This window comes from Chaetodon auriga, chromosome 14 (assembly GCF_051107435.1).
Source record: "Chaetodon auriga isolate fChaAug3 chromosome 14, fChaAug3.hap1, whole genome shotgun sequence".
Lineage (NCBI taxonomy): Eukaryota > Metazoa > Chordata > Actinopteri > Chaetodontiformes > Chaetodontidae > Chaetodon > Chaetodon auriga.
Window position 1 is genome coordinate 20874236 of NC_135087.1, and position 22633 is coordinate 20896868.

The following is a 22633-nucleotide window of genomic DNA, read 5'->3' on the forward strand; positions in this document are numbered from 1 at the left end:
TGCTGATGTGCTGTGGATGCTGTGCTGGACCTGATTATAGCCTCTTCAGCAACACTCACCATTCAGCAGGACTCCACTCTCAGCAATGCTGTGGATCTAAGCACTGTTGGGATTTGGATTCCTCAAAGCCTGCTGACTGTGTGTGTGTGTGTGTGTGTGTGTGTGTGTGTGTGTGTGTGTGTGTGCGTGTGTGTGTGTGTGTGTGTGTGTGTGTGTGTGTGTGTGTGTGTGTGTGTGTGTGTGTTAAGGATATCTGGACACCTTTGTATGGGGTACCCTGTGCAAGATTTAAGATTTAAGCCCCAGTAGCTGCAAAATGTAAAGATAATGATATTTGTCTGTTCATCATTTTAGTCCAGTGCATATGGCATGACAACAACAACCCATACTCCCATGAAATTTGCTTATATATTGATGGTCCCAAAAGTATCAATCCTAACCCTTTTGCTATCAGTACAAAATTTGCAGCCGTCAGAACTCAGATGATAAAGATAAACTACTCATGGGCCCTGTTCTTCAAATGCAACTTCACTAATCCAGACTAACATGCTGTTATCAGCTCTCATCCAGCTAAGTGAATTTTTTGAATGCAGGTTGGGGGTTGATTTGTGGATATTGGTTGTTATCTTGAATACCAGTGTTCTCTTATCTTGAACATGAGGAAGGTGTGTCATTTTTGTTACTGGTGCTGTTTTATTCTACATTATGCTCAACAATATTTTCAGTTTCCACAGTTCAGTTATATAGTTACTACTGATGAGCACATGCAGGCATGCATACTGATTTTGTGCTGAAGATTAAGGGGATTTAATTGCATGACCAACTCTGTTTCAGTTGTTTCAGTCCAGGCAAATAAAGTTTGTACTGTCAGTAAATTAGTCCTGTTCAGATGATGAATGTACTTTGTTTTCTGTTTCTGTTACTCTGTTAACAGCCACAAAGCTTGAATTGAGTATCTAAGGTTTATGGTTCGTTCCTTTTCAAGGATATTTTCATCTTGTTGTTTTATCTTGTGTATTTTATCATACAGTATATAGGTAAGAACTATTGCAAAATTATGTAAATAGTAAAACAGATCAAAAGGGTGTACACCTTCTCTAAAATCATCCTCTAAATAAAGGTTATGTATGGCCTCCTGTATGATATTTCACCCTAAAAACTCTTGGTCTTGAACCAGCAAACTGTGGATAAGCTGTACTGAATAAGCAGGTTTGGGCTTGTTGTTCAAAAAACAGCTGAAGTTAAGTAAAAAAAAGTCTAGATTTGTGTGAAATCTTCAACAATCAAATCAAGCTAACTCAGTTATCTGGGAACAAAGAACTGGGCCCTGCTACTTTCAATCCTGACCTTGTGCACACAGCAATAAACTATGAGCTTGAAGCGCTTTGTGGTATTTCTTACCCTGAGCTTCACCTCTCAGGCTACTGACAAAGACAGCAAGTACAGCACAAGATCTAGTAAATAGGCAATGATTTTAGACACAGCCTCTTGTCCAGGGTCCTTTGCTGTTTCACTGATGTAGAGTCCCCCACAGCTATCACATTTGATATGACAATGGTGTCAAACATCACTCCAGTCTCCCACTCTCCCCTAGGATTGGCTCTGTCCTCAGGGTGTGCCAGCAGAGATCTTAAGGTTTTGAATGGTTTGTTCCGACTCTGTGAGACTTGAACACTTAGGTTAGATGTTCTGACAGTTCAGCTATACCAGGGAGTCCCACTGGGATGCTTGGGGCTTTCGCCTTGTATATTACAGGGAAATTAGCTAATGTGATACATTGAAGCACTTTAAAAACTACGGCAGTATTGACAAATACCAGTATCTTTTGGTTTTATTTTTTGGTTCAGACTTTCTTAGAATCAGTTCAATGCTGGGGGAATTCCCTCACCTCGACATTCAGATTAAATATTAAAAGATGTGGACGTCCACTTGCATTGATACTGAATTTTATGAGAGGAATGAAGGGGAATTTTACAGAATTTGGAGGTCTCAAAATTCTGAGAATCATCTAACTCCGTGGTCCCAGCAGGACAAATGTGGGAGAAAATATGAGAAGATGGAATACTGGGTCGGAAAATTAATAGTTGTGATTTGACAAAATAAGCAGAAATGAGGGGCCACTTCTTAACCCTTTCCAGAGCTTTCGACCACATCTCTGATCTTACCAAATGACCTAATAATGGACGCTAACCTTTGACCATTTTATAATGGATGCTATGAGTGGTTTTGCTCTGTGTTCACAGACAGGGTCAGTGGTGAACCTTATGCCTATTCATTTCCTGCTAACTGGCCTGTGGTCTGGAATTGTCAGATCAGAGCTGAAAGAGAAAATGTAGAAACTGAGCATAAGAGTGTAACAAATAATATACATGGCAGATTTTTTTCTTTCTCAATGAAGGATCCATGAACCAAAGTGTCAAGTCTCATTACAGAAACATTGAGATTTCTTCTAAAAACCAGGAATGAAATCTATGATAAGGACCTTATTTACATTTTCACTGAAAGTACAGGTATAGTTTAGCTAAAAACAGGAAGACACTGACTTTTGTCATTGTGAATATCACAAGTTTGTATTAGTGGTCATATGAATCAGAAAGAGCTTCTCCAGCTCCAACATTTAAAGAAACACAAACAGGATCAAGTGTGCAAGAAGGAAATATATTCATCTCTAGAACAATTCTCATCTAAAAGATATCTAAGTGGAAAAGTGTGTTAAACAAAGCACAGGGTTTACAGTTTATACATATATTTATATAAGAAATGTATATAACAAATATTCTTGACAGAAAAAGAAAACAATTTCAAAAACCTTTAATTTCACATAAAGACTACATAAAATTCAATGAAAGCAGTATTGTTGACACGGTATTGTCCTCTAAGGGGGACGTAAGTTGAAACAATTAAATATGTATAGGTCCTTTGTTCCTGCTACATTGCATCTACAACCTTGATTCCAAAAAATTTAGGACTCTGTATAAAATGAATGAATAACTAAATGTAAAATAAAAACAGAATGCAATCCTTTGCAAACAAATTGTGTTTACAGACATCAGTTTTCCAAAGTGTTCTTGAGCCCATGTAATTATATTCTTTATCCAATCATGTGTTCACAAAGTGGTGACCCTCGCTCCATGCTCACTTGTGAACGACTGAGATGCCCCTTTCATACCCAATCATGATACTATCACCTGTTACGAATGAACCTGTTTACCTGTGGAATGTTCCAAACAGGTGTTTTTGGAGCATTCCACAACTTTCCCAGTCTTTAGTTGCTGGGACTTGTTTGACACGTTTCTGTCATCAAATTCAGAATGAGCAGATATTTACAAAAATCAATGAAGCTGATGAGGACAAATATTAAATATATTGTCTTTGTACTGTATTCATTTGAGTATATGTCAAAAAGCATTTGTATTCTGTTTTATTTATATTTTAGACAGTGTCCCAACTGTTTTAGAATCAGAATTGTACAAAAATATTACAATAAAACAAAAATTCATTTAAATAAATGAAGACATTTTAACAAAACACATGAAGACATCTACTGTATACTTCACACACACAGACACATATTCTCACACGTTTGTATCCAGTCAGAATCACCTTCTGCAGTGTGACACAGTCCATGTGGGGAAGCAGAGTGGAAAAAGGATAAAAAGCTGTATAAAAGCTACAGAGTGAGCAGCAAAGCACCATGTAGCCCTGCATGTGATGGTGTTGAAGCTGTGGTGTGGAATAAGTTCCCATCAAATTTTCTGATGTGGAATAGATGTGAATGTGATAACCTGCTAGCCCCACAGAACCAGACTACTTCCTACATGCTTAATTTTTTGCCCAGAGATACCTGTGTACTGTGAATGGACTGATGAGCGGTCAGATAACAGTGGAGAGGGTTTAGCTGATGTTTAGTGTTCAGATGACGACACCCAAAAGAGTTATATTTTCAACTAGGTTTTCAACTACTGAGTGCTGATTGGCTGCTTCCCTACTCCCTACTGCCTGAATATGGATGTTTATTAATGTCGAAACTGTCGAAAGAATAAAACTCATTTTGGTGCAAGAAAATATTAGCAAAGAAGCAAGGAGTCATGAGTGTTTGGTGTGGTAAAATAAAAGTCAGAGACATTTTCTAGGACTTCCAAAAGCCGCTGTTCCTGCTGTTGATTATGGACTGTTTCATGGACTGTGTTGTTGGAAATTAAATTTTTTTCAATTTACCTCCTGCCAGCTGTTGGTGTTCTCTCCAGAAAATACAGTATGACAGCATTGGCTGCTGATTTCTACAGCATTAAAGTATATATAACACAGCAGGAAGGAGGGTACATTTCTTATTGACAGCAAAGAGGAACGGAGAGGAAGAGTGTGACGATTAGGTCCAACTTTGACGACATGTTTTAGTCATTTACTCTTAATGATATCAAAACACCACTTTATTTGATCATGACTGGCCTCTTATCCTTATGTTAGCCAAGCAGAGCTTGACAGTTCATTACATTACAGTTCCATGACAACTGAGGAAGCTTCATCTGCTAATGGAGGTCATGTGATATCTTTGAAAGCTCTTGAACAAGCTAGTAAGTGGATTATATTTTGTCAAATTAACCCAGTAGTTTAATTTGGCTGCTGGCAGGAAAATACTGAACAGGATGTTTTAGGAAGGCATTGGCATATTAAACAGTGAAAACAGTGCAACAGCAAATACATTTGGATCCTTCTGTATAGCATATACTGTTTAGCTTCTCTCAAAATTACAAGATACAGATCTTAAAATTTTGAGAACCAGGCTACTTCCTGCAAACACAGTTTGCCCACTTGAGGTCCACCTGAAAGCACACTATCGATATATTGCCAGCTTATAAAGTAATGGTACATGTATTAGCAAACAATTGCCAATTTACACGAGTAGCATACATGAATGTAATTTTGCATGTAAGTCCTTACATGAATGTAAGTCTTCTTTTAACTCTGTTTGGGTCTCCAACGCCTGAGTAAAATATCTGGCTCTTTAAGTGCTAAATTTTCTACTATGTTCAGCCACTAGTGTCTAAGTGCGTCTGTCCTGGTTTATCAGAGCTTTTTCACTGAAAGCAGCTGCCTGCTGCGGCTGGAGATGAGGTTGATGAGCGTGCAGAGGCTGAACCAAAACAGGAAAGTTGTGGCCTGCGAAACAATGGCTTGGCTATAAAGCCCAGTGGAGGGAACCTGCAGGGCTGGTGAATCTCTGCAGCTTTCACCTTTCACATTACAGAGACATTTGATTTGATCCATTAGTAATATGAAAATACTGATTAGTGCAGCTTTAAATGTTGATTATTTTCTTGTTTTGCCATATTGTTTTCTAATATTACCATAAATATAACATTTGGAAGCCATAATTAGGAGGAAATTTCTTCTTTGTTCTTTACTTTCAAATGCTGTGTGAATGGAATGTCTTTCCATAGATTTGTGAGCAACATTGATGAAACTGAAAGTATCCTGTTTGACTATAACCTGGTAAGGATGCCTGGCTTACTCCTGAAGTATAAGCTCTCAAGTTTATTCAACCCTGATATGATGTTTACATACATCATAACAAAACTGTATGCAGTAAGGAAAGAGAGAAGGGAGTTCCCCACCCATGTAAACAGCTTCTCTATGAAAAAAAAATACATAAATAATTGAAAATGAATGAATGAATGAATAAATAAATGAAAATACCAACAGATGTAGAAGTCCTGAATGGGCTGTATGTTTGGAGGGACTCCTTGCAGTTCATTTGGCAGGATCCAGGTCTTTAATGACTGGTTCTCTGTTCAGGTAGGTGGCCCAATAGACCAGGTTAAAGCTTCCAAACAGCACAGGGAACATGATGCGGGAGATGCGGTCGATCTTACTGACGCTGTTGAAGGTTTTCTTGTTCTGCTCGGGCTTTGTCTCTGCTGTGCTCTTGTTGGGATCGCTCAGAGCACACTTGGAGATGGTGGGCAGCGTGGAGTCTTTTGTGATGTTGGGAGCGTAGTTAGCCACAGCAACAGCATAGGCATTGTTCTTCTTCATGATGGATGCTTCCTTTTTCTGCAAGGAAAAAAAAAATTGCCATACTCAGTTGGAATCCACAGCATTTGACTAAATGGCCTGGTTTACTTGTTATGGTCACTCAGTATACATTACCAATGGGCTGCATTTGCAGTCCTGCTAAATTACGCTTGCCTATAGTCCTATTTTGTACTGCTTGTACACCCACTTCTCTGGCTACTCTATAGCCTAGCAGAACCAACTGATGAGGAAGGTTCTCTTGTTAGTTCACAGAACAACCCAACTCATAGTCATCCCCTTCATGACTGACCGTGTAGAGTAATGGTCCCTCTAGATGTGTTACCTTATCATTGACAACACTCTTTCCATCCCAGGCCCAGCCTCGCTTGGTGAAGTAGTTGACAGTAGCAAATTCAATGAGTGCGGAGAAGACGAAGGCGTAGCAGACAGCGATGAACCAGTCCATAGCAGTAGCATAAGCGACCTTGGGCAGTGAATTACGGGCACTAATACTCAGGGTTGTCATTGTGAGGACTGTAGTTACACCTGGAAATGGGGAGCAAAAGCAAGAATATAGAAAGAAAAAAAATTATTCAGGGTGTGAGTATATACTCAGTAAAAGGCAAACAGTAGAGAAAGGCCTTAAAGTATCAGTTACTTTTAATAAAAATGTCAAATACGGATACTAAATCTGTCATCATGACATGCCCTGATGGCATCCATATGCAAAGTGTTTTTTACAGCCTGACTCCAGAACAGCAGGCATACTGGAAGAGAAGGTAAGGACACAGGGTGATGAATTCCAAGATGCAGGAGATAGGGTCTAATGAAAGATGCTATGGAGATGCATTATGTGTTGACACACAGTAAAAGGAGTAAAAGTCAGGATATCGCACCCTCTGTTGCTTGAAGTTTTTTTTGTTTTGTTTTGTTTTGTTTTGTTGGAAAAAATGGACAGTTATCACACTAGACCAGGGGTGTCAAACTCAAATACACAGTGGGCCAAAATAATAAATGTTTATTGAAATCTGATTGAAATGACCATATTGCACATATTGAACCTGGATCTAACAGCCTATAAGTTATTGCCTTTAAAACATTAATCATGAAATAAATGAAAAATCAGTTGCATTCATTTCTTATGGCTTTATCTGCAGCTTTCCATAGTAATTTCAAATGAACACTTTCCGACAGGCCAAGAACAGCCAAAAAATAATTTCCTTCAAACAAAAACCAAATATGCCCAAAGAGTGCAAGAAGTCAACATATTAAACCTGAGTGCTGCTCTCTGATGCACACTACTCTAAGCCAGATACCTGAACCTGGAACAAACACAGCTTATAAGACCGTTTTTATCTATAAACAACAACTTTAAACATTAAATACAAGAAAAATCAGTTGCTTTCATTTCTTCTGGCTCTTTATGCAGCTTGTCCAGAGTAATTTACCTGTCACGGTGGTTCGTTTCATAGTGTCTTCTTACGTTATAGTCTTTCATTATAGCCAAACTGTCTCCGCACAGAAGACAAACAGCTTTGTCCTTCATATCCGTGAACACATACTCACATACCTCACACCTGCCTTGAAAACCCCTGTTTTCAAAATCCACCGCCTGTTTAGCCATTTTTCGGGGAGAGGGTAGCTGAAAGTTGACCACAGGTAACAAGCTCCATCAGGCTGCTGATGAACGAGTGGGACAGGGACTTGCGCTTGCAGGCCTTTGATTGACGTGCCAACACACTGGCAGTGCATTGCTCTAATAATAATTAGGTATTATCATGCGGGCCAAAGATATTTCCAACTTCAGTTTGATATATGTGAGACTAATGAGACTCAGAAAGCGGTCTCACATTCAGTGGTGGAAAATGTGAGGTCAGCTCGAATTCTTTGGTTTCATCTTCTTGGCACAAGATGTTTCAACTGATTCTCAGAATGTCGCTGCAGTTCAGCATGCTGTGGACCTCCAGAATCCAGGTGAAATCAAAAGTCTACGAGGTATGGCCAAGTATTGCTCCAGGTTTATCAAAGACTTCTCAATCTCAGAACTGTGCAAGCTCACCAGAAAGGAAACCCTGGTAATGAGGCCCAGAACAGCAAGCTGCATTATAGACACTAAAAGGCCAGTGGCACTTCAGTGTTATACTTCTACCCAGGCAGAGAGGCAGAACTGTGACTCTAGTCACTCTAGTCACTCTAGTCACTGACAGAGCACTGGAAATCATAGGGAGCAATCCCAGGTCAATAACACCTGTCAAGATGAGCTGGGCTATCAGGTGCATCTTTTCAACATGCCAATCTGCAACAAATTCAAAGCAAATGTGTGTGCATGTTCTGTTTGCACACTGCCTTTTTTACACACCTGTAGCAGTTGTAAAGACAGTCATCCCAGGTCAGTGTGCCCCCCATGCATAACTCCATGCCATCCTTCTATGGCAAGACAACCAGAGTGGACCAAAGAAATATCTGTCCCCACCAAAAGACAGGTGTGCATCCAAACTTCTCACAATGATTCAGTGTTTGTAGACCACTTTCTCACAGTTCTCTCAGGTCAAGGTTCTCACATGTCTAAAAATAACTTCCTCAGCAAAAAATAATAATAATAATGAAAAATAAAAGATTTAGCATTGGTTTCTCAGTTGTTAGAGAATGAGGTAATTAAAGGATATGTTATCGACCTCTTGGAGTCCTCATTTCCAGTCCAACCACTAAACGTCACAAAACAGTAGTTACTCTCTGTGCTTGATATAAAACTTTGCAAAACCCTTTTCCTATCAAGGACAGGATCAAATTTTTATACCATCCTTTGAGGGCCATGCTAAATTACTGAACACATATACACTTGGTGAGGTGTCTGATGTCAGATGGTAGTGATGATGATGATGATGATGATGATGATGATGCTACTTCCAGCTGGTTTTCCAGGTTTGGGTCAGTCGGTCTTGAGAGGAACTGAGTCTTAGCAAGAATCAGTTTTAAAAAGAACTGGTTATTGCTTGAGGTTGTTGCTTTGCAGCTCAGTGATTTCATGTTGTAGGTTGTCAGGAACATCAACTGGTTCCACATGAAACAGCAAATATGTTCCGTTGCTTTTGTTTCTTTTTCATGTCCTGAAGCCTCTCATCAAATGCCTGAAGGAGTTTACACACTCAGCAGCATATTCAGATGTCATAGCAGACTTTTGTTCTTGCAAAGCAGGAAAATGCAATGTTTCCTCTTTCCATCTGCACTTATCACAGCTTTAATTTCACTTCAAATGATTTCACATTTGAAAGCAGAGAGCTGAGGTGAGAGGCTGGCTGGAGCTTGAGGTTCAGCTCTGGGAAGTACCAGATCATTCAGACACATGCTATCACTGAGTTCCACGACAGTTTTCCTTCATGTCCATGAATTCTTCTGGACAAACTGACACTTTGGAACAATTCTACTTTGTCTGATGCTAGCAGCAACAAGGTTATCCTTCACAAATTCTCCTCCTGAATGAGGTTTCACTTTCTTAACTAGTAGCTTTTGGGGACATTACATAGACTTACATTCATTTCTGGGAGACTTAGCCTAACCATAACCACTGCTTGCCTAACCCTAACCCTTACAATAACCTTAAACTAACCTGAACCTTACCCTACCCTTAAACCCAGTCTTCATCCTACAATTTAGTGATTTACATTACAGGGACTTGCATTTTGTCCTCTTAAGGAAGGTAAGTCCCCACAATGTGACTGTGTAAACAGATTTAGTTCCCCACAACATAAGAAATACATAGCCACACACACGAGCGCGCGCGCGCACACACACACACACACACACACACACACACACACACACACACACACACACACACAGGCATGTACATCCTATTTGTGCTGTAGGTCATATTTAGAAGCTCTCTATCACACGGTGAACACAGCACCACCCACTGTAAGTGGATAATGTGCTTTACTTTTGATGTTGGATTCCTCATATGTACATGCACACATGCACACACAGAGGTGAAAACCATGCACACACACTTCTTCGCATTTCACCTTTCATCCTGAAGAATTCTGCATTGTGTGTTTTCTGTAGTATTTGTCTGCATTTGGAGCAAATCTAAATTGCTGTCAACCCTTTGGCTTTGATCTCACGATCATTAAGATATTTCACATGGACTGAGGCTAGGCACTCCGAATGGGAATTTTAACCTGATGTGACTCCATCATGGAGGTTCTATAAAAAAAAAAAATCTAAAAACAGAGCAACAAAGGCTTGGCCTAGCTGACACTATGATGCCATCCAAAATTAGGAATGGAATCAGGAATGTGTAGCAAACAATTATTGACAAAGAACATATCTTCCAAATTAAACAACTGAATATGTTGATGAAAAAAAAAAAGACTAAATATGACTTATTTAAATTCTAATTTAATTTAGTTGAAAAGGTTATAAGGCAACTTCTACGCTTGCTGACCGCATACCAACAGCTATGTACAAAAATATAACCCCTAATACAACACTGGCAGTAAATATTGTTCCATATTGCACAACATTAGATTTTACTCAGTCAGCTGGTGGAAGAAACACTTTATAAATTTGGACTCTCCAACTTGTTCCAGCTGTTCATTGAAGCTAGGCTACATAATCCTAACACTGAGGGATGTATTTAAACCAAATAATTTATGGCTACACTATTCTATGAAATATAAATATTCTTGATGTCTTATGCGTCATTTGACACGTTTAGTCTGGTCTTTGGGTGCCCAGGGGCTGGAACTCGGAAAAATTCAGCTCTTGTTTCAGAGTACTTTGTGCACTTAGTGTGGAAGTTCTCTCTCTCAATTTATTAATTGATTGCAATGAACTGGGTACCAACTAAACACTGTCCACGTTTTCCCAATAATTGTTAGTCTAGTCTTCTAGTAAACTGTTAAAAATAATAATCAATAATCCTTGCATCTAGCACCAACATCCACTCAAAATGTCCCTTTGCCCAACAACCTCCATGATTACATGTCTTGCAAAGTTGAGTTCCATGCAATCTTGGATATTTATGGTCATGAGAGACAGAATGCACATTATTTCTGTAGTGTCATCATCAAGCCAAAAAAAAAACAACAACAAAAAAAACAATTTATACAAAAGAAAAGTTCAAATCTTATTGGAATGAGGCTGCATACTGCATGTCAAGCATATTAATACTGCCTGCAGTGTGCAAAGAGCTTCTGTCTTGCACACTCCATGAGCTTTGCTGTAGCCCCAAATTTGATCCATAAGTCTGCACACAAACTCTCCTCATCTCATATTTAATAGACACACTGCCATAGTTCAAGCCTCATGATAAAACTATTCCTAACTTTCTTTGTGCACTTAAAATAACAGCAAGTAGGAGGATTAGAAACAAGGTTATTATCTTGTCGGGAGCAGAGTCAGCACTGGGACTGCACTTTTGGGATGGGGAGAGTTTGTGGAGATGAGAATAATGAAGCAGCAGGCCTCAGACTTCAAATGGACTTTTCTATTTAGTCTGCATATCACCTGACAACCCTCTTTAAAATCAACATACAATGTCAACAGTGATAAAAAAAAGCATCAAAATGGCCACAGAATGTACTCTAACTACCCCACAGTCTCAACAAAAACCAACCGTGAGCAGTTTCATTAAACCACTAGTTACTGCGAGAATGATGTAATGAATTGTGTTCTGTTGATGTTGGTATTGCCGTGATTCCTTTAACAAACAGCACTGAAAGCCCAGGCTGCCATGGCTCATACCCTGACCACTGGAATAAGCTGCAATACACAATTTAAACTTGTTACAGTGAGATTGCTTCAGCCATGAATTTCTTTGATGTTGTAAGAAGCAGTTGCAGATTAATTTCCTTGCTGAGTGGCACTTCAGGAATCACACTGTGAGGTAGAGACATCTTTTTATTCCATTCCCAGGGCCAGGGGAGTGATATTGGAAGTACCTTAGCGAGCATAGGACTATCTAGAAAACAACAGGCTGAAATGTATTTTAATTTTGCAATAATGCTTATATTATTGCACCGCTAAAACCCTGGACAGCAATAAATGAGTGTACAGCAGACATCCGTGTCTGAGAATGAGAACTGAGAACTCCTTTCAAAGTCAGAAAAGGACTTTCAACACAACCTTTCCTTTCTGCCCTGTTAGTCACAATAGCTAATGGCTGGGTATATTTATGCATAACACTTTAGTGGATAAATGGAAAGAGAACATTACGTTAGCCCCAGACAGGTCCCTGACATTTTACCAAATGGGAAATCAGAGTGTGGGTGTGGGTCCACTGTCCTTTGGTAGATAAGCAGGTCGAGGCCTCATTGCAGCATGACCCTCATCTGGTGGCCTGCCTGCAGTGGCCTGATAAAATGTTCACCTGTCAGCATGAACATTCAGTCTACAGGTAGGACTGCAAACCTGGGCAGAGTAAGCCCTGCAAGTTCACGTGAGGATACAAAGAATTACCGTTTGGGAATCGTGGCTGGGCTTCATGAGCATTTCTGTCTCATCACAATAATGGACATAAATCAAATCTAGACTTCTGTGTCTCTTCTTGGTTCTGTTTTCAGGCTTTAAAAAGTCTAGCCTGTGAGAGGGGACTTTGGTCAGTTACAGGTCATTTCAGCAAGAGAGGGCATTCCTTTAGGCAGCAGATGCGCATGCACTAAACTGTATATGGATGGAGAAAGAAAATGCAGTGTCTAGGATAAATGCATTTTCTTTCTCTGAGAAAAGTGTGAGTAGAGTTTGAAATGTTAAAATAACAAACTCACCAAAGACAGTTCTGGCTGGCACTGACTCTCGATTGAGCCAGAAGGAGACCTGGGAAAGGATGACTGTCATGATGCAGGGCAGATATGTCTGGATCACAAAGTAGCCGATCTTCCTCTTCAGATGGAAGTGAGCTGTCATGACTGTGTACTCACCTGTGGATACGAGGGAAAATGTAAACGTGCAAAGTCCAGCTGAGTGAGGATGGTCACACAGAGTCGAGGATGTAGAGAGCATTAATCGATTGATTAAAGCGTACAGACAGTGGCATGGAAACGTTTGGGCACCCCTGGTCAAAATTTCTTTCACTGTGAATAACTAAGTGAGGAAACTTTGACCTGATTTCCAAATTTCCAATATTTCAAGCAAGATTACTTTTTTATTTCCATCTTTTACAGTTTTAAAATAACAAAGAAAGCAAAGGGCCCGAAGCAAAAGTTTGGTCACTCAGCATGGTCAACACTTAGTAAGACCCCCTTTGACAGGTATCACAGCTTACAGAGGCTTTTAGTTGCCAGCTTGCAGTTCTTGTTTGAGGGATTTTTGCCCATTTTTCCTTTTAAAAGTCCTTTAGTTCTGTGAGTTCTGTGGGGTGTCTTGCATGCGCTGCTCTTTTGAGGTCTAGCAACAGATTTGTGATGATCTTTCGGTCTGGGGACTGTGAAGGTCACTGCAAAACCTTCAGCTTGAGCCTCTTGAGGTAGTCCATTGTGGATTTTGAGGTGTGTTTAAGATCATTATCCTCTTGTAGAAACTATCTTCTTTTCATCTTCAGCTTTTTTACAGACAGTGTGAAGCTTGATTACAGGATTTACTGGTATTTCACAGAATCCATTCTTCCCTCAACCATTGAAATGTTCTCTGTGCCACAGGCAGCAACACAAGTTCAAAGCATGATTGATCCAGCGCCTTGCTTAACAGTTGGAGAGGTGCTCTTTACATGAAATTCTGCACCCTTTTTTCTTCAGACATATGTTTGCTCATTGTGGCTAAAAAGTTCTAATTCATCAGTCCACAGGACTTGTTTCCAAAATGCATCCGGCTTGTTTAGACATTCCTTTGCAAACGTCTGACGTCCATGAAGTTCATATTTGTTCAGGTGTTGCTGCACAGTAGAACACTGCACCACCCCCTTCAGAGTCTGCTAAATCTTCATGAAGGTGTTTTTCATGAAGGTGTTTTTCAGTCAAACAGATGGTTTGTTTTGCCTTTCTAGCAATCCAACGAGCAGTTCTCTCTGAAAGTTTTCTTGGTCTTCCAGATCTCAGCTTGACCTCTAATGTTCCTGTTAACTACCCTTTCTACCCTTTTAATTTTCAGAGTGTGAGGCAGCTGCTCAGAGGAGTCCATGGCTGCTGATTGTTGGGACAAGGTTTGAGGAGTCAGAGTATTTATAAAGCTCCTAAATTTGCATCACTTGGCCTTTCCTAATGATGATTTTAATCAAGCCATAGCACTATCAAGCTAATTAAGGTCAGAGATCTTCATAAAAGTTATCTGAGAGCTCAATCCTCTTGGTGTGCCCAAACTTTTGCATGGTGCTCCTCTCTTTTTTTATGTCTAAAATTGTATAGAGCCAAAGCACTAATATTGCTTAAAATGTTGAAGACAAAGGTTTCTTTAACTTAATACCTTTTGGAGATCAGTCCAGTTTCTACTCACTTAACTATTCACAGTGGCAGAAATTTTTCCCTGGGGTGCCCAAACTTTTTTTTATGCAACTCTAAATGCGGGGTATGCATAGTGTTACTTTCATTTACAATGCATTCATCATGAAGTAAGCAAATTAAAGAAGTAATTTTAATAGTTCAGTGTGGAGAACACTCAATCTTGTTTTATTGGCCATTCTAACTGTTCCTAATAGAACAATCTAAACATACAGCAGCCACAAAGTGTTTCATTATGCAGACATTATGTGCGTTGATTGCTCAGTGTCTAACTTTAGGCTCAGCTGTCTTTGTGAGAACTCTGATGCAGTTTGGTTTGTGTTATACAACAGCTATACAGATGTGGAAATATAATTTTACACTTTCATAATTGATTAGCAACTGATGAGCAGTAAAAAAAACATTATACCTGTTATAAATACAGAAGTGAGAGGGTGTGCAGTCTTTGCAGTTGTTGGAAGGCAACTTTAATGTATTTACTTTTGTTGTTGAGTAATTAGTAAAGAAGTGTTGATACTTTTTTAGTATGTAATACTTTATGATTACATGATTTTATTTTTGAAGTAACTTTCCCATCACTGGTTATTACAAATCAATGTACATGTAATTGTGAATCAGGTTTTCTTACTTTCAATCTCAGAACCTATTGGCTATCATTTGATGATGATTTAGCCTCTGGGGGCAAGGCCAATGTTTTGGAGCTCCCAGTGTAGCCAGAGATACCTGCAGAAGACTTCCTCCTCCGCATGCTCGTCATTGTTTACAACAAATGTAGTGATAGCGTAATGGCCAAATGGATTTTCAAATCACTGCATTCTGTTTTTAGTTATATTTTTTAACCTTTCACTTTTTATATCTTGTTAGCAACTGGCATGATTTCTTTCCAATAACTTCAGGTCAGCAAACATGCTAACATGGAAGTCAGCTGATGTTTATTTAGTCTTTTGTAATAATAACCGAGTAAAAAATGTATATGTCTTTTTTGTCTCTCTTCTGTTTGTCAGATTTGAAATGGGTGCATGAGGCTCACCAGTGCTGGATTTAATGGTCTCCTTCCCAACAGTCTGGCCCACCAGGTCGTACTGGTTAAGTCTGGATCCATCAGCTGCCACATCCACTGACTGAGAGGCATTACGAGTCCAGATGTAAGTAACCTCTGTCTTCGTGTAGGCGTCTGATGCAGGGAGAGCAAGGAGACACTGATCAACAGACCAATCCGACAAGTCCTTCTTCATCAAACTCAACACAATCTCACATCATGGCACCTTATTAAAGCTCTTGGCTCAAATTACAGCAATTGCCTGTACACCTCCCCTGCATACCCTGACATCAATAGAGGTATAATTACTCCGACACAGACAAAGTATTATCACTTCATTAAGACTATACTGTGGTGTTTTAGTTCAGACGGAAAAAACTTTTAATGTGAAATAATACGTTCACTCTTTTTCAACCAAGACCTTAAAATGTTGATTCCCGTTATTTATATTCAGGCACAACACAGCTTCACGGATGCACTGACAACATTCACTTTGGATAAATTTTATTGCTCTTTTTTTTATTGCTCTAATTTATAAATAATTCTTTTAAAATGTATTACTCTTGGCTGCATCTGTCAAAGAAGAAGGAAGATAATAAGATCCAATATGACAGAAAGCATTTTAGTTGTTTAAAGACATGCCTGTCTATAGTGCTAACCCTCTGTTTTTGAAGATGATATTTTTTACCTTTTTTTCTTTCTCCACTCGACCTATCCCAATGACTCCTGTAGTGGCGTTATTAGTTTTACAAAATTGATGAATTCTATGAGGTTGTGGTTTGTACAATTGTAGAATTAGGAAATTCACGTTGAAACCAAGCAGAGATCCAGGCCTATTCATTCACATATTAAATTCTAAAAGATTTTAATTGAATTAAATTCTCCTAATTTGAGTCACATTGCACATACTGGTAAATACCCGAGCAATCAAAAGAGTACTGTCTTCCCCCAGTGTGCAGTATAAGAGTTAGGATGTAGCTCCGTGTTTGATGCAGTCTCTTGTAGAACATGCTGATATAGCAACTGAAACATACATAAAGTATATACAAGCAGTAAATGTACAGACAAATAGATTTAGGTGTCTGAGGCGCTGGACTAGAATGTGAAGATGCAATATGGTGACCGCTCTCACACTCACTACATTCCACACCGATTTTACTGTCTCTGCTAAATGGAAGATTGATGCGCAACACCTGTAGCACATCCCATTTCTACAGAGGAAGGCCTGACTCTCATCAAGTGGTCTCACTCTGAATCCACAGCACGTCCTTAATGGGTGTGGTTTGTGATCGATAAGACATTTCTTTCCTGGATTTTCAACTTGCTTCAGAGAGATGTTTGTGAGTGATACTCTGATTCTCTCTGTCCAATAGACTAGCTTATCTCTCACAGGAGGACTGCTACTGCTGGGCAGAACAAAGCTTGATTGAACCACCAACAATCTCATTGGTGAATGACTTGCTCTCCCTCCTGAGCCAAAGCTGCCTGAACTGAAAAATGAATTGTTCAGCCTATGAAAACAGCTCACTCTGTAAATTAACAAATAGTGAAATGCTCTACATATTAGCAATACTCTCTATGAAAAGATGCTTCAGTGGATTGTTCATCCATGCGTTTAAGTTTGGGTAACTACAAATTTGTGTTATCTGCACTATAAGCTTCTGATGGTGCTAAAGCAACCAAAACAACTGCCTGCCTGGAGGACAGGATAAAATGTTTGTGACAAATGTAGTTATGTATACCACATCTGGAGTCATTTCAACATTACAATAAGATTTTTTTGTTTGTTCATTTTTTCAAAATGTATAATTAAATGTGAATGTCATTTAGCTAGCAGGCCAAGCATGCAGTGGGTGGTTGCAAAAAAAAGACTTTAGCATATTTTGCCAAACATTTTGACAGGCAGATAACATTTTTACATATTCCCTCCTCTAGTATCTACCATGTAAATTTTGGAATTTTGTACCACTGACCATTTGGGAGGGGACAAAAAAACACCTACAAGCAACATTTTACTGCAGTTTGTGTTGAAAACAGTAAACACCTCCTTTAAGGTTGAAATTAGGACAAGGTTTAAGTTGGGGATGAAAATAGAGTACAGGCATGTGCAGTGTGGATGATGTGAATGTGCTCACACTTACAGCTTCCAAACTTGAGAGGACATGAGTGAGAGTCCATGGGGAAGTCTTCCAGGTGCATGGGGCACTCAGCTTGAACTGTTAGCCTAGCAATAAGGATACACACAGGTGCGCACACACACAAAATTGAATTTAAACAAATCTTTAAAGAGAGCAAAATAAATGCATCTATGATATTAAACATTATTTATAAGAATACAATGTGTTTCTTGAGAGTACAAGGTTTTCAAGCAGGGAACAGAGTAAGAATGACAGAGTATACACATCATGGTATTGTTTTGAGCACCAACTGTTGGCAAATAATCAGATTATTAAGTCATGATCACAAGATGAGAGAGTGACAACAGTCTCCATAAATTATTGTTATAAAATGTGACGTTAGTAGAAGTTTGCTGTACAACATTGATTTTGGGTATAGAAGAGTATTCTATTTGAAGGCTGTGGGGCTTCTTATATGAAGCTAGTTCAACATAACCAGGATACTTACCTGGCTTCACGAAACCTAACAACCACGACCTAAATGGTCACATTGCAGAAGTTAATACTGGCCTATAATATCTCCGGTCCTTAATTATGACAAGAGACATTTGTGTGTTTCAATCAAACATGTTTCTTAGATATATATTCTTATCGTATGTATGACACCAGGTTAGGTGTGCAACATAAGTTACCCTGGCGATGTACCTTGGTAGGTGAACCACAATCATAACCCTGAAAACTCAGGATTAAACATTACCTCACTAACACCAAATCCTACTTCATAGTTCAGGGTTCTGGAAAGGGCCCTTTATAATCCAAGCCTCTTTGTCAACTGTAATTTTTAGTTATTGTGTTGTTATTGTGGCCTCCCCGCTATTAGGTAACTGACTGTCCAAATCAGTAAATAAACCAGAACAGAATTCTAGTATCTCAACAGTTTTATTGGTTATATCATGATAATTTATTAACTGGATGTAAGATGATGGGCTTTGTTTGTTAATCAAGCCACAGAACACAGTGTATGTGACTGTCTCTTTTAGACCTGACCTTGCTGGCATCTGTAGAGCCACACTGGCACAGGTCCAGACTGAGATATCAACTATTGGATGGATTGCCATGATATTTGGTACAATTATTTAAGATAATAACTCTGACGGTCCTCTGATTTTTCCTCTCGCATATCATTACTATGTCCAATACTTTGGGTTATAACCAAAAACCTGCAAAACTAATGGCATGACCTCATGAACATCAGCATGTTAGCGTTGTCATTGTGAATATGATAGCATGCTGACATTAGCATTGAACTCAAAGCATCCCTAAATAAGTACTGTTTATCTTAAATGTTGTAGCATTGCAACAGGGAAGAAGGTGCTGCTGTGTGCTGCTGTGTGTGAGACCTTTCTGCTGTTTTGATAATTCCTGATGACTATCAAAGCTCATTCAGCTAAAAACTTTTTGAAAACTTTGAGATGCACAGTGGGACAGAGAGGTTTTGTGGACTGGTTATGTTATGCATTGACAATGAATAAGAATAGATTGAGAATGACTTTGCGGTGCACAAAGCTCATACAAAGTCGTTCAGACAGGCGAGCACAACAACAAAGTAACTGGTTGTGCTACCTCACCGTATAGATGAGAACGTCAACAACCACTGCATTGCCATGTAAAGTAGCATTCTGTGTGTTGTACTACACAGAGTGTAAAAACTGTGCTGTAGCTGCTGTCACTTTATATTTTCTGTACATCTCTGTGTTGACTGCTTTGGTTATGGTTTCTTCTGCTCTTGAGATAGCAGGTTATTAAATGTATGTATCCTAACTATAAAGGTTCAGGAGATAACCAGGTTTAAACCCAGGTACACAATTCAGAGACAAGCAAGTAAGGTTAAAGTTCATGTTTACTCGTGGTCAAAAACAGGCTAGAATAAATTCGGCAGGCACATCAAAACAGCCACAATCCCAAAAAGCAGTTAAGCATAGAGGGAAAGTGTAAAGGTCAGGCAGGGGGTCATACAGGCAGAACAATCACTAGAATGCTCAAGTGTAAGCACAGTAGAAAATGTGGCAGAAAATGAGAGGAAATGGGCTGGTACTGTATATACCACAGGGCTGATGATAGAAAGTGGGAGCAGGTAAGCAGGTGGGTGGGGAGGGTCAATTAATGGGCAAGGTGGGAAAGGAGTTACTGCAAGGCAGGAGGGAGTGACGGGATCTGAAATGACAAGACAGATAGTATGTGGCATAAAAAAAACAGAGCTGATACGAGAAAGAATGACTGGGAGTTGGATGGAATTGTGGCACTAATATTGTTACATTCACAGCAGAGTCTATATCTCTGACCGTCATCACACTGTCCTCATACAGCCATGTTCTATTGTTATTTTACACACTGGGACAGTTGTGGAATGATCCAAAAACACCTGTTTGGAATATTCCAAAGGTAAACATGTTCATTGGTAACAGGTGATAGTATCATGATTGGGTATGAAAGGAGCATCATCGCAAGGCTCAGTCTGTCACACATAAGAATGGGGTGAGGTTCACCACTTTGCAAAGAAACTGTTGAGATAAAATGGGAGGGTGAGTAAAATGTAGATAAAAACATTAAAAAAAAGAAATAACATTCATACTAATAAAATTAATTATTTTTTGTAAATAAACACTCATTACGAATTTGATGCCTGCAACACGTTCCAAAAAAGTTGGGACAGGACCAACTAAAGACTGGGAAAGTTGTGGAACGCTCCAAAAACACCTGTTTGGAACATTCCACAGGTAAACAGGTTCATTGGTAACAGATGATTGGGTATATTATGATTTGGTATGAAAGGGGCATCCTCGACAGGCTCAGCTATTCATAAGCAAGGCTACGGCAAAGTTCAACACATGAGATGGTTCCAGTTTACTGTGGTTTAGGCACCAAAACTACTTGGTTAGGTTTAGGAAAAGATCATGGTCTGGGTTAAAAATGTTACGTTTTTATGCAACTTAAGTACATAAGTTAAAATAAAAAAGTTGACTTTTGGTTTCACACGAAGCGATAACAGCAGTTCATAAGTGAAAGTCTTGTATTTTTTGACCGATTCATCCACTCCACCTCTTCCATTGAGGTTCTTGCTTTTTTATTCTACGTTACCTGACTTCCTCATTTGCTCCTGTCATAATTACTATGGCCACTAGGGTTGCAGCATAACAAACGAAAATATGAGTTGTAATAGCCTACGTGCACAGATGACCTATACGGCCATTTTTCTGGTTAGGACAAGCTGATCAAAGGAGAAGTAAAACTAAGTGTCATCTGCATAAAAATGATAGTCAGTGTTTTGCCTGTGATAATGTGAATATGGAACAATAATGTCCAAAGTATGGAACCACCATACTTCAGAAGTGACACTGGCACTGACACTTTGACTATCCAGCTGTAAAAACTGATGATAGAACATATGTCATAAGTTGAAAAAAACTGAAAACTAACTACCTCATAGTGTAGAGCAAGGTTCCATCCTCCATGATCCTCAGCAGCTTATTGGGCATTGTCATATTATGGGCCACAGATTTCTTGCCGTTATGGAAGAAGGTGTCAGGGGTCCAGATTTTACTAGCCATCAGATTGTTGAGGGGCAGAATGTTCATTGGTCCGTGGAACTTCAATCGCTCATCCTTCCAACTCTGACGGAAGAAAACATCTACAGTGTACTCCTGAAAGAGAAACAAAGCAGGGAGAGCAATGTTAAAAAGAGCTGTGCCCCTCTAAGGCCCATGTGTGGATATGCTGACTTGTCAGCAGGTGAAGCACGGGTGTAACTGATGAATTCATGTTTATGATCAATGATAATCTGTTGTCTTCACTGTCAGGGCGTCAGTAAGCCGTTGGTTTACCAGCATATGAGATGGCATGACTCTGGCCCCAGTACCTCTAAATGTAAGACACTAACCCCTATGCTTCAAACAAAGTACCTGTCCTGACATCAAACAGTATCTGAACAGCTAATCATCTACACCTCTCTGGTCCAAGAATTGGAGGGCTTGGAGGGTAACTTTGTGAAACTGACAATCCAACAAGCACATCCACTTTATGCAGTGACTGCATGAAGGGAGTCCCTCTTGGTGTCGTTTCCAAACCATGTGGCAATGCTTCCTGTCGTGATGATTTCTGTTTTGTGGTTGTACAAAGTCTTTAGCACCCTGAGAGGCAGCTTGAAGTCCCACTGTTATCTGATAAGTCCTTTGTGATTCAGACACCAAGGTACCTGAAGCTGTCCACCCTCTCCACTGGGGCCATGTTGATCCAGATGGGATAGTAGTTCTTCTCCTGCTTCTTCCTGAAGTCCACTGTCAGCTCCTTAGTTTTGCTGACATTCACAGAGCTTATAATTGGGTGTAATAAACACCGTGGCTGTAGTGACTATTGAGATTGAAGTGTTATATATAACTACAATTGAGCAGGATCATCTCACTCAACATTAAGTAACACCTTGACTATGATTGGACTATGTGGTACATTGTGTTTTCAAATTAGGCACGTCCTGTTGTCCTATTGTGTCCTGCAGATTCAGTTTGTTGCGTGATTGTGGCCTGGCTAAGTGGCACCTGGCCAAGTTCAGACCTGTCTGTCAGTCTCAGATCCAGCTGTTCCCTGAGGCAAAGTGTCAGCCACGGTTTACATCAACATCACTGAGGCCTTCAGTTCCTGCAGCCGAGTGGAAACATCTCTCCCTCGTTATGGCTGTCTCATTACTCCACAGTATATGTTGAAACCATGTTTCCATGTGGACTACATGGAGTTGCACAGGAGGTTCCAGCAGTCAGGAAATCTGTGCCTCTGAGAACAAACCTCTATGAGTTAGCCATCTTCACTACCTTCAGAATCTTTGATTTTGATGCTGCAAGTTTAAATGTTTAAACAATAATTTCAGAGGGAAAAAGGACATTGTTTACATTGTTTAGTATAATATCAATTAAAAAAAATAAAAAATTATATTATGATCTAAAATAAATGACAATCATATTTTAAAATCTGATAAGATC

General features: G+C 39.4%; 1 protein-coding gene across 1 annotated transcript in view; it reads right to left on the reverse strand.

Moving 5' to 3' along the window:
* Positions 1-2589: 2589 nt before the first annotated feature.
* The window catches only part of gabra2a (gamma-aminobutyric acid type A receptor subunit alpha2a), a 40498-nt gene continuing 20454 nt past the window's right edge, over positions 2590-22633 (reverse strand). The window contains exons 5-10 of the mRNA XM_076749348.1: positions 21084-21304; positions 17628-17710; positions 15478-15621; positions 12783-12935; positions 6359-6561; positions 2590-6054 (exon numbers count right to left, since the gene is read on the reverse strand). Coding sequence (XP_076605463.1) covers positions 5752-6054; positions 6359-6561; positions 12783-12935; positions 15478-15621; positions 17628-17710; positions 21084-21304 — 1107 coding nt within the window. The 3' untranslated portion in view covers positions 2590-5751. The remainder of the gene's footprint in view (positions 6055-6358; positions 6562-12782; positions 12936-15477; positions 15622-17627; positions 17711-21083; positions 21305-22633) is intronic.